Source organism: Panthera uncia, chromosome B1 (genome assembly GCF_023721935.1).
Source record: "Panthera uncia isolate 11264 chromosome B1, Puncia_PCG_1.0, whole genome shotgun sequence".
Lineage (NCBI taxonomy): Eukaryota > Metazoa > Chordata > Mammalia > Carnivora > Felidae > Panthera > Panthera uncia.
In genome coordinates this window covers 2,207,858-2,220,154 of record NC_064811.1, presented here as the reverse complement: position 1 = coordinate 2,220,154, position 12,297 = coordinate 2,207,858, and the positions used below count along the sequence as shown (strand labels likewise).

The 12,297-nt window shown below is 50.3% G+C and overlaps 1 protein-coding gene across 1 annotated transcript in view; it reads right to left on the bottom strand.

The window, feature by feature from the left end:
• HTT (huntingtin) overlaps window positions 1-12,297 on the bottom strand; it is a 150,628-nt gene that overhangs the window by 57,526 nt on the left and 80,805 nt on the right. The window contains exons 35-40 of the mRNA XM_049630212.1: window positions 11,883-12,031; window positions 9,392-9,528; window positions 7,761-7,877; window positions 4,039-4,161; window positions 3,512-3,747; window positions 2,270-2,412 (exon numbers count right to left, since the gene is read on the bottom strand). Of these exons, the coding sequence (XP_049486169.1) occupies window positions 2,270-2,412; window positions 3,512-3,747; window positions 4,039-4,161; window positions 7,761-7,877; window positions 9,392-9,528; window positions 11,883-12,031 (905 nt within the window). The remainder of the gene's footprint in view (window positions 1-2,269; window positions 2,413-3,511; window positions 3,748-4,038; window positions 4,162-7,760; window positions 7,878-9,391; window positions 9,529-11,882; window positions 12,032-12,297) is intronic.

Below are 12,297 nucleotides of genomic sequence, written 5' to 3'. Positions count from 1 at the left end.
CTCTGTGCTGACAGCTCAGAGCCTGGAGCCTGTTTCAGATTCTGTGTCTCCCTCTCTCTCTGCCCCTCCCCTGTTCATGCTCTGTCTCTCTCTGTCTCAAAAATAAATAAATGTTAAAAAAAAAACAAAAAACAAAAACTTAACATGCCCAGGCCAAAGATTTTATAATTCAACTGCCCAAAAAACTCAATGGTGGGGGACCCCAGATCACCTTGAACCAGATCCCCACCCCTTATCTAACTTCCTCATCTCTGAGAGGCCGGAGACCATGTCAACGCAGCCATCAAATGGCGGGTCCAGGTGGACTACACTAGATACGTGGAAGGACAGCCTACATAGTACTTCCCTCAGGCTGGTCAGGGTCACGTGTGCTGGAAACTCTTCGTCCATCTTTCTTCCTGCTCCCACTTACCAGAGGGAGACATCAGGGAGTCCAAGTGCATGGCAACAGGGAAACAAAGGAAGCGGCGTGCCTTACACCTTGACAACCAAAAAAATGATGGCCTCCTGAGCCTATAATCCGGTATCATGGCCCTGCCACCTGGGCAGAAGGTGCGTCCTGGGGCTACCACGCTCCCATTTACACGCTAAACTGCACAATCAGACTACAAGCAGTTAACCAATAAAACCGCCAGAGCTCTAAACTTACTTGCCGAACAAGAAACCAAAATGGGCCATGCTATCAAAATCGCTTGGTCTTAGATTACCTACTTCCTTCTGAGAAAAAAGTTTGTAAAACGTTTAACCTAAGCAACTGCCGCCTACACGTAGATAATGAGAAAAAAGTCATAAAAGAAATCACAAATCAAATAAAAAGGATTGCTCGTGTCCCTGCTCAGACCTGGAAGGGTTAAAACCCCAGGGAGTTATTTGGGGAATGGTTTTCAACTTTCAGGGGATTCAGAACTCTCATAGAAATTATCCTCCTAATTCTGAGAGGTTGCTTAAGCCTACCCTACTTAGCTCCCCTGGTTGTACGGTCTGCCTCCAGTCTCATTGAGGCCATAATTCAAAAAAAAAAAAAAAAAGACGGCCACTCGTGTTAACGATGTTATGAAAATATAAACCTCCAAACCAAGATGATGCTCTTTGACCCAAAATAGAGGGATCCAAGCACCAAAGGGGGGAATATGGTAGGGCCCCTCCCTGAAGAAAGAAAAAAGACCTCAAGGCAACCTGACTATACGCCTACGTGACCAACATCCCTCACGACCTTGTAACATGAGACCGCTTAATCAGACCCCATGTTTATGTGTTACCACATATGGGAGATAAAGAAGTAAAAAATATATAAAAAACTATGCCACGTGGCATTCGGGACTCAATTCTTTGGGTGCAAAGTCAACTGAGCGGTGCCAGCAGGAATAAAGTTGCTTCCTGAAGGAAAAAAAAGAGCCTCACTGTCACGACTCTGCGAGAATCCTGCTACAGTTGGGCCAACTTTAGACATGACTATATAACCCCAACAATGTGAGAGGAGATTAGTGACCCTTCCATCCCTCCACCTCGTCCTTCCACTCCCAAATTAAGTTAGTTTCCCTTTTATTTTTCTCAGAAATAAAAACATTTTCATTCTGTTCTGAAACTACAGTTAAGTAAGTTTTCAATGTTTTACTCATACATTGACTATAAAACTGAAAACTGAGGAAACCAATTTGACAATAAATTTCATATTAAAAAAAAAAAAAACCTGAAAACTGAAACAGCATTTATATTATGATTGATCACGTGAATATAGCTCCCAACAAAGCCAAGAAACCTAAAAGGATGACATTTCTTTTTATAGGTCCTTGGTCATGTTACTTATGTTTCCTAGACATTACAATTGCCTCTTGTTTTTCCTGCTAAGAGAAGAAAGAGATGGCGGTACCCCGTAACTCGAGTGTTCCAGCTTCCCACTCATTCAATCTAAATCAAGGCATTCTTCGTGAAAACACCCATTTTCTCTTGGAGCATGCTGACTGTCCTACTATGGATCGGCTGCTTCCTCTGCAAACTGCATGGCTGTCATCTTGTGACTTCTCTCTTGGGGTCATTGTCCTTTTTACTTCACAATCGTATGTAAAGGTACAAAAAGATCTCGGGCCTCCAAATTTTTAAAAGAGGAGGAAGCCCTCTGGTTTGTTTTTTTTCAACAACCAAACACCTTCCAGTGCACAGTGAGCAGGGCAGAACTTGTACCGGGCAGCCAAGTTCCTGCCCCCGAGAGTGCCCGGCGCAGGACAGGGACCGCACAGATGCCCTGCGAAAGTCGGTCTGAGGCACCTACCAGACTTGAAGATGTGGATGAGACACATCAGCAGAGTGCCCAGTTCTTGGCAGTAGAAAGTATGTTGCTGTTCACTCATTTCCACTCTGAGCTGCTTTGTAACAATATCCTCCAAAAGAATGCCAACTAGTTGTAGTAGAAATCTGCAAAGAAAGGGGAAAATGTGATGGTGAATTAGGTGACTGTTACAGAGCACTTATGTGACATCCAGTAGACACGGGGGGGGAGTAAAGACGGAAGTGAAGTGAACAAAGTGTAACATTTAGTACCATCCCTTTGGATTAAGTCACCTTCCCTCTCTGCACATCACCTTCCTCATTTATGAGATGGCAGTACACATATACAACTTCAGGACTGTTAGGATAAAATGACATGCAGTGTTTCTTTAAAGCTTTGCAAACCAGAAAGTATCACAGAAATAGAAGCCGGCAACCTGCTGTAGCAATTTAACGTTTCATCCATTTTAGCCACCTGCTTAAACGTAGCAGAGGGAGCCACAGGCCACCTGGTTGAACTTGCAACCAAGAGGGTGTCGAGCAGGTTTACTGGATTTACCTCCACAAATGCACCGGCATCTCCGCCGACGACCAGTGAAGGGGCAGCTAAATGGATGTTGCGAGGACCTGCCTCGAAGGAGCACGTCAGCACAAACCACGCTCACTGGACATCTTGCCAGCTCTACCTTACTGAGCACCCGCCATCCAGAAAAAGTGGACACACGCTTATCTAGATAACATGCGTTACTGGCCCTGACTTGTGATCACTGCCCTCAAGGAGGTTCCAAATAATCTGTGAGGGTAGACACGATGCCACAAGTACAACAAGGGGAGTACGTGGGACGGTCACGCTGCCAGGAAGGAGGATTTTATGACTGTGTTTAGAATGGCCAACACACACGAGAATAAAAAGGAGACTGACTTTTAGTGGGTCTTCTTAGCTTTTTAAATTCTCTTCAGGCAACACCCACCCTCACTGCCAGCACAGGGGGCAGGCGGGCCCTCAGTGCCCACCGCCATGGTGAGCCACAGTGTGGTCTTTAACGAGGACATGAGACGGGATGGGACCGAGACGCGGGAGAGACATGGACCCAGGGCCACAGATGAGGCACAAGGGCCAGAGCAAGCACACCCACACAGACCTCTTTACCCCACTCGCAGCGCTGAAGTGAGACCAGGAGTGACCGAAGACTTATGGATGGGCCGTAGGCCGCGGGCTGGTTAAAGGCACAGACAGAGAGCATACCTTGAAAATGTTTCTTCCGGCAAGCTCTTCATTTGTCTCCCTTCACTGTGTTCTTCTGGTGTCGAAGTACTGTCCCCCTCTCTTAGCCTATTAATTATTGGACAGGAGATTAAATATGGAGAGAAAGAGAGCTCCTGAATACGAGAAAGAACAATGTCTTCAGTTGACTGGGAAATGAGAACCCTCAAAATGGCTAGGATTCCTGATATCCACAGCTGAACAGTGCTCACAGGTGCCTAAAAGAAAGAAAATAAGTTATAAAGGAAAAAGAAAATTACATTTTTCCTAATTGCCAGTTTCATGAATGAAAATCACCCCTGTTTACCATTCTATCAATAAAGCTAACAAATTACCATTAGCTCAAAAGTGCGGTCCCAGATAAGAGCATCGACACCATCTGGGAACCTGTTTAAAATGCAAATTCTTGGCCCCGCCACGGCCCCACAGGGCCCGCAGGCAGCTGACGAACCACCGTGCCACACGGTGACGAATGAATCTAAGACGCCGTCACGACGCAGGCTACTCACCATTGTGTCTGGAGTGACGAACATACTCCGTAAAAGCATGTCCACGGGACGGAGGGAGGAAGGGGCCAGAATCTCAAATAAAGTATTTAACACGCCAAGGGCTTCGTGAGAATCAATGTGCATCTGTTGCAATCAAACATCACAAAAGTTTTCCCGTAAGCCAACAAAAATGTTAACATTTCTACTTCAAGTTAGGTACCTCAAGGTCAAATGCCCTTACCACCCCTGCACTTACATACATCCTCACGTTAGACGTGAAGCAAGCAAACAGCTTTTAGAACACTGCAGCTGCTGAAGTTTTTTCACAAGGGCAACCTTTTCATTTAGGTCTTTATTACATAAACAACGTACATTTTCTGTAAACATTCAAAGATTTAAAAGTATGGAAAAGCCGCTGGAACTGCACCACTCTGGGACAATCCCCTCCCGCGTCCTGGGACGAGTCTCCAGTGCGGCTCTCTGTGCACACGTCATTTAGCGAAGTGGGGTGTCACACACGCTCTCTTTCCTTCTTTGCTTTACCTGCACCTCATCCCTGCTCGGCCAGCTGTAACGACCTTTAACAAGCTGGTGTACAGTTAACTTTTGAACAACACAGGGGTCAAACGCACCCACCCCCAACACTGTTGAAAATTCGTGTGTTAACTTCCGACTCCCCCAAAACTTAACTACTAACAGCCTGCTGCTGACCAGAAGGCTGGCCAATAACAAAAACAGTTGAGTGGCACGTACTGTATACACGTATTACATGTGGTATTCTCACAATACAGTAAGATAAGACAAAATGTTATTAAGAAAACCACAAGGAAGACGAAACACATCTACAGTATTGTCCTGTATTCAGAGAAACACATCCGCGTGGAAGTGGACCTGTGCAGCTCAAATCCGTGCTGTCCAGGGGTCAACTGTACATACTTCTCTTTAACTTTCCCCATGTTCCTACGATCACGTATCCACACACAGCTAGAGATTTTTAAGTGGTTTTGAAAAATCATGTTATAAATGTCTCGGCTTTTTTCCCTTAAAATCGTAATGGAAAACTCCCGAGGCAACAGGTTTTAAAATCTAACATTTTTAACGGATGCAAAATATTCCAAGCTAAGGTTCTACCAAAACGTGTTCAACCGCTGCCTTCCTAATGTTCATCACGAAGAGCGTGTCCAGACCCAGTAAACACGGCTGCAGACACGCACTGTTCTCACATGCCCCCCCCCCCCCCCCCGCCAGGTAAGGAGACCATCCTGAGAGCTTCTGCAACCCCCATTCCTTCCACCAGGCCTGCACCTGCCGCCAGCTCCTTCTCTTCTGGGTCCTCAGGAGGAGTGCGCCGGGCCCACACCAGGCGACCCCAGTGTGCCCTGTGAGGGGCACTCCCCCTCCGCTTTCACCCCCAGTGAGGCCCAGGCCCTGACCCCTCCTTCCGCCTCTGGCTGCCACCCCACATCTATTCCTTCTCAGCCTCTTCCCCGTGCCTCTCCACCAACACCCCTGAGCCACGCTTCTGCGCCCTCCACCCCCACCAACTGCTCCCCAGTGGCTTCCAGCCTGCCAAATGCAGGGTCAGCTCCCAGCTCATTTGCTGGGCCTATGAGCAGCCCAAAGCTGACCCCTCTCTTCTCCACAAAATGCCTTCCTTCCTTGGTTTTAACAACGCCACCCCCCACCCTGCCCACGCTTCCTTCCCCACCTCCTCCACGGACTCGTCCTCACCTCTCTGGCCCCTAAGCTCAGAGCTTGGCCTTCTCCTCCCCATCTGCACGGGTCCCATGGTGATCTCTTCCCCTCCCGACGTTCACCTCCTGGCCAGTTCCGTCTGGACAGCTGCAGACTCGGACGCCCAAATGCCTACCTCAGCCTCCCCCGGTGCCTCCTGGGTATGCCGGCTGCACACACCCAGACCAGGATCTCCTCTCCTCCTCACCTCCCCGACGTGCCTCCCTCCTCACATCGACACAGAAGCCGCAAAGCTTACTGCTTCTGCTTGCACCCTGTGTCCAGCAGGTGGCTACTGCTCGCCACGCCATTCGCCCTCCTGGGGCACGCCACCTCCGTGCCTTAGGCGGGTCCCCCTGCTCTGCCCTCACGCCCGCCCTGAGGCTGCCTCAGCTCTCAAATGACACCAGGCCACTCGTTTGTACCAAACCCTCTACAGGCCTCCCCAAGCCCCCCACGCTGGCCGGAGAGGCCCACCCAACCCCCAGACCCTTGCTGCCTTCCCTGCTCCGCACGAACACTCTGTTCCACCCGTATGGTCTCTCCACGTTCTTTGAACCTACTGGGCAGGCTCCCACCTCAGGGTCTTCACTGATGATGAGCCTAAAAAGCTCTAACCCGGTCAAGTTTATACAAACTTAGCAACGCAGCCCCGCCCTGACACACCCACCTCTCCTCCGCTTTCCCTACAGTCCCTGCCGTCATCTGGTTTTACGCATGACTAATCTACTTCCTGATGTCTGTCACCTCCATCTCCAGCCAATAAAACTGTCACTCCAAGAGGGCAGGCTTTTCACGGCGCGGCTCACGTCTGGCTCACGTCTACGTCTGCCGCGGGGACCGAGGGATGCCCTGCACGACTTCCCCAGGGAAGGTGCACCTGTGCTCGGCCACCAGGCGGGCGCTCGGCAGTGTCTCACGGACGTGCTCGCATGCTGTTCCATGGTGGACGTTTACCAGGCGTCCCACCTTCAACCTCCACCTTCCTTAGATCGTGCACATGGCGAGTAAGACACCGGAAGAAAGTTTCTGGAGTGCTATTCTAAAAATATAGATCCACAGGCATGGAATCCAGGACCACGTTAAAACACCCAATTCATTAAAACTGCCATCAGTCAGTGCCATCGGAAGCCAAGACTCCCTCCCTCTGACTGGCCTCAGCATGCCAGGATGACAGGCCCACTAGGAAACGAGAACGGGGCCAAAGCTCTGAAGACCGTAACTACTGCCACAGCGTGTCTACACATTTGCACCAACCGCCAGGAGCCAGGAACACCGCACGTTACCCGGACTACCTGCTTCCCTGGCGGAGATAGTCAAGGTGAACAAACAGGTGTCTGCTGACTGCATCCAGAGCGCTGAAGACCAGAGCTCTGCTGACAGCCGCCGTCTCCTGGAGGGCGTCGGCACACTCCCCTGCCGCCCCCGGAGGCACCCCAGCACCCCGCTTACAAAGGGCGCAGGGCATCCCGCCCTCTGATGCCTGGTGGCAGCCATGGCTCAGAAGCTGTGCGACGGGCGGCCTCCATCCTGTACAGCACAGCCAGATCATCTTTCCACTTCCATCGTGGAAATAAGTGACCGCATCATTTGATCACAGGAATTCTGCTTAAACGATGGACCACTGCTAAACTGTTTTATGAGCGATAAGGAAAACCAAACACTTGAAGGTCAGTGAGTAGAATGAGGGAGGCAGCACCACCGGACAGGAAAGGACACGGCCCTGGCGTCAGACCGGCACAGCCCCGGCCCTGGGCACGCTCCAGCTGTGCACCCCTGGGCGGGCTAGATAACAGCTCTGAGCCTCAGGCTCCACTCTTGTGAAGCAGGAGACAAAGGCAACCGGAGGTGGTCACTGAGAATAAAGGAAAATCCCTGCCCTGAGACCGGCACTGATAAGGATCGCAAGCCGAACGCGTTTTGATTCAATGAAATGCCAGTCACCAGCACTGCCACTTACAAACGTGTCACAATGACTCCACAAGCAATGACGCGGACGGGGCACAAACCTGCTGCTTGGCCAACATCGGGAGGATGACGTCGGCGATCTGCCGGGACAGCCGCTTCCACTTGTCCTCGCTCTCCTTGTGGCATTGCTGCAGGACCAGGATGAACATCTCCAGCACCTGCGGGGTGCAGGCGGGTCAGACTCCAGGGTGCAAAGACACGTGAGGCCCAGGGAGGGCCTGCTGCCCCCGACGCGGCCCCGGCCCGGGGACACACGACACGAGGGACACCGAAAGAAAGCGCAAGGGGCACAGCTCAGCTGCACGCTCGTTGGAGTCACCCACCATCGCGGTACTCCTGTGCTTCTACGGAACTTACAAGACTTCACCACCAGAGAAAAGGCACAAAAAGAGAATAAAATTTATATAAACTTTTGGAGAAACACAAACACAGCCTTGATTAAGCTTTTCTACAGATGCCTCGTGACTTTTGTGTCCGTTAATTTCAACTTGGTGCTCTTTAGAAAGGGAATCTCCTACCAAGTAGTACTTGCCTTCAGAAGAGTTATCCACATCATAACTGGTCGAGCACCAGTTCTGAGCAGAGACATCTAAAAGCCTGTTTTTGTAAATACAGTTTTATCGGCACACAGCCGCACACTTCATGACCGCACCGGCTGGGACATCGTCCACAGCAGCTGAAGTGAGGTGTTTCAGTCTACAACACTGAAAATACCTGTCACCTGCTTGTTTACAGAAAACACCTGTCACCCTGGTCTACACAAGCGCCATGAAAAGAGATGCGCCCACTGAGGCCCACTCTCCATAGAGCCGGCCCCGACCGCCCCTCCACAGCTGCCTCTCCACTCAAGGGGCCTGGCAGCCCTTCTCCCCCAAGAGGGGAGTGTGCACTCCGTGTGGACCCTCCTCAGCAAGGCTACCCGACCCTCTGTCCTCTCAAAAGGCGGAAAAGCTCCCCGAGCACGTGTGGCTGACGGGCCACTCTCTAGGCCTCCCTCCAACCCATCGTGCTTGGTGCTTTACATCGTAATCACGGGATTTCAGTCAACATTACAAAGAGTCACCGAGATGAGAATGCACAGAAGAAAGTGCTTCCGTGAGAGAAGCTTATGACTTTCAGATTCAAAGACCAATAGCCTGACAACAATTCTGAAGGCCAGGCAAGCTAAGAGCGGGGTCACGGGAGAGGCCAGACCTCTGCACTCAGGCCGCCCCGAACGGCCTGAAATTCCTGCTCCACCTTAAGGAAAACTAAACCACAACCAGCACAGAGGAAAAGACCCTGGCCTTACCTACATCGACACGTGGTAAAGAGATGTACAAATAAAGTCTTCACATTATTTCAGATGCGATATTTTTAAAATCATTTTTTAGAATTCTATCATTTCGGTCAATGTCAGGTAACTGATTCTTGGTCATTTTGGAAAACAGGGTTTCCAACACATTTACTCCCTCGAATGACCCCGTGACTGTCAGCCAGGTGGCAGGTGAACTCCCCGAGTGGCTGTACGGCTTTGAATACCAAGTCCCAGCAAGCCTACCCCTCTCTGGCATCTCCCCAGCCCCAGAGCCCAGGGTGGCACGAAGGAACACCCACTGATTGGCGGACAGTGGGCCACAGGACATTTCCTGCTGCGTCTGCGGTGCCAGTGAGTGCCCCACGCCCCCCTTACCTGATGGTACTGGATGAGTCTCAGCAGCATGGACACCACCACTTCTTTCTGGGTTTCAAGCTCTTTTCCTGCATCGGCTTTATTGGCTCCTCTCAGTACGAACAGGTCATGGACTATCGGCTGTAGAGCCGGTATGGCTGTGGGCACAAACAGGCAGGCTCAGGAGGCATCACGTGACGTTTACACTTGCAGACAGAGCTCGACGCCTCCAAAACGTGTCCAAAACACAAGAAAACCCTAGGGTGCCTGGGTGGCTCAGTCAGTTAAGCATCTGACTTCGGCTCGGGTCGGGATCTCATGATTCACGGGTTCGAGCCCTACGTCAAGCTTTGTGCCGACGGCTCGGAGCCTGGAGCCCGCTTCGGAGTCTGTGTCTCCCCCTCTCTCTGCCCCTCCCCTGCTTGTGCTCTGTCTCCTTCTCTCTCAAAAATAAATAAAACATTAATAACTTTTTTCAATTCAATAAATAAAGAAAACCCTAATCCATACGTGGCTTACGATAAAGGATAAATCCAGCTTATCAACGAGTGCTATGAATTATCAGTATACCATCATGGAGGCCATAGCTCTTCCTTGAACACTTACTGATGATTTTGTGAAATCTTAAAAAAAATACACCTAGGCTTTCCGTGATGTAACATCAGATCTGACAAAAAGAATCACAAATTCAAAAGTCAAATTCAAACTAAAATCTTCAAACTAACTCAAATACCAACATCCTATTCTAATGCTTCATCTACCTAAAGATTTACCTGAAAAGATGACTGTGTTCTTCAGCAGAAAATATTTATAGAGTATCAGATTTCTATGCTATTTTAAGTAATAAACTCACTATCAGTAGATAAAGCCCTTCCCCCCAGTCGTGTCTTATCGAAAACAGCAAAGTAGATTCCTTAGTCTATCACCACTACATGAACAACTTTCTCCGAAATGCCTTTCACTGGGAAGGGGGTGGCCCGATCCCGTCACCACTGTCACTGCAAGGCACTGCCTGCCAATGCCACACACACAAAGGCACGCCCACCCCCAGGGCCACATACACACGGCACATGCAACCCAGTGCCACACACACAGCATGGTTACTGACTTTTCTACAGATGACCAGCTTTCCAGACAAAATGCTAGGGTTTGGTTGCCCACTGATTGTCCGTCCAAAGACTCTCTAATCTAGGAAGCCTTAGTCATCCCTCTATTTGGCATTTGCACCAGGAACCCCAATTCCCAAAGCGGACAAGTGTGAACTTTTGCTGAGGTGTGAATCTCGGCCCTCGCAAGGCCACTGCAAAAGTGACTCCAGCGACTATGGAAATCAGATGGCATGGAGTCCCAGCCCGTCAACAAATCACCTGCTTTACCGCAAGCGCACAGAACAGGGAACACCGAGAACGCTGCATGCCACAGCGCCCTTCTCACATCTGGGCTCTGCAGAGGTCCTAGGACATACCCCTGCCAAAGTTCAAAAGTCTACTGATTCCTGACAACGGAGCCAGGGAGGAGTCAACAGGAAAATGCTGCAAGATCAGTTTAAAAAAATTCAAAGAGGGGACCCCTGGGTGGCTCAGTGGGTCAAGCGCCCGACTTTGGCTCAGGTCATGATGTTGCGATTCTTGGGTTTGAGCTCCACGTCCGGCTCTGTGCTGACAGCTCGGAGCGTGGAGCCTGCTTCGGATTCTGTGTCTCCCTCTCTCTCTGCCCTCCCCTGCTCACACTCCGTCCGTCCCTCCCTCCCTCTCTCTCTCAAAAATAAACATCAAAAAAAAATAATAATAATAAAAAGTTAAGAGAAGGTTTGCAGTTTATTCTTTTCTCAAAAAAAATCTTAAATGTTTATTTTTGAGAGAGAGAAAACAGAGCACAAGCAGGGGAGGAGCAGAGAAAGAGGGAGACACAGACTCCGAAGCGGGCTCCAGGCTCCGAGCTGTCAGCAGAGCCCAATGTGGGACTTGAACTCGCAAACCGTGAGATCGTGACCTGAGCCGAAGTCAGACACAACTGACTGAGCTACCCAGGCGCCCCAAGTTTATTCTTACGACCACAGCCTCACTGCCCAGGTGAAGGAGGCTGCTTGAGCCGCCGACCATCTTCTGTGGTCCTCACTCGCCTCTACAGGACAACCAGGCAGAACGGAAGGTCCTGCTCCAAGGCCAAGCCACTCCGTCCAGCACCGGGGTCCTCACAGAAGTTGGATTTCTCGGGTTTTTGTGTTTCACGTAGTTAAACAAGAGCATCTATGTCAGACTCTATCTGTGCCTCAGATCGCCCTACTGTTTCCTGTATTCTTAGGTCAGGAGGTCACAAGCTCCTGACAGCAGGTCTGCTCTCTCCCTTCCGCGGCATCTCTAAGCAGCGTGCACACGCACACACGCGCGCGCACCGCACCCACACGCACACACAGAGCAGCAGTGGACACGGCCAGAAGCTGGAGTGATGAAGACTAGCACCGTCGAGCACATCAGTACTGAAGGTCACCGTGAAAGGGCTGTCCCGTTACCATGCGTCACAGCCTTCCTCCCGCTGGCCATGATGCCGTCACAGAGCTGAATGATTTTAGGGATTCCAATGATCTGTTTTGAATGATAGCGCTCGTAAGACAGTAACACCAGGAAGAAAAAGATGTTTGGAATAATTGCCTCTGATTCCCTAGAAACAAAAACATCCGTTTAGATGCTTCCTTTTAAAATTATGACACACAATTAACATAAACATGAAATTACTCATGATTCCAAGTTGAGAGAGAGCAAAAGAGAAAGGGAGAGAGCCAGGGGAAGGAGGGAAGCAAGTGGTGAGAGTGAGGGAGAAGGGAGAGGGAGGTGCAGAAAATTCGGAAAGAGGAGGGGAGAAGAGGAGGAAGAGTGAGGGGAAGGAGAAGGGAGAGGAGAGAGGAGGAAGGAAAACGGGGGGGGGGG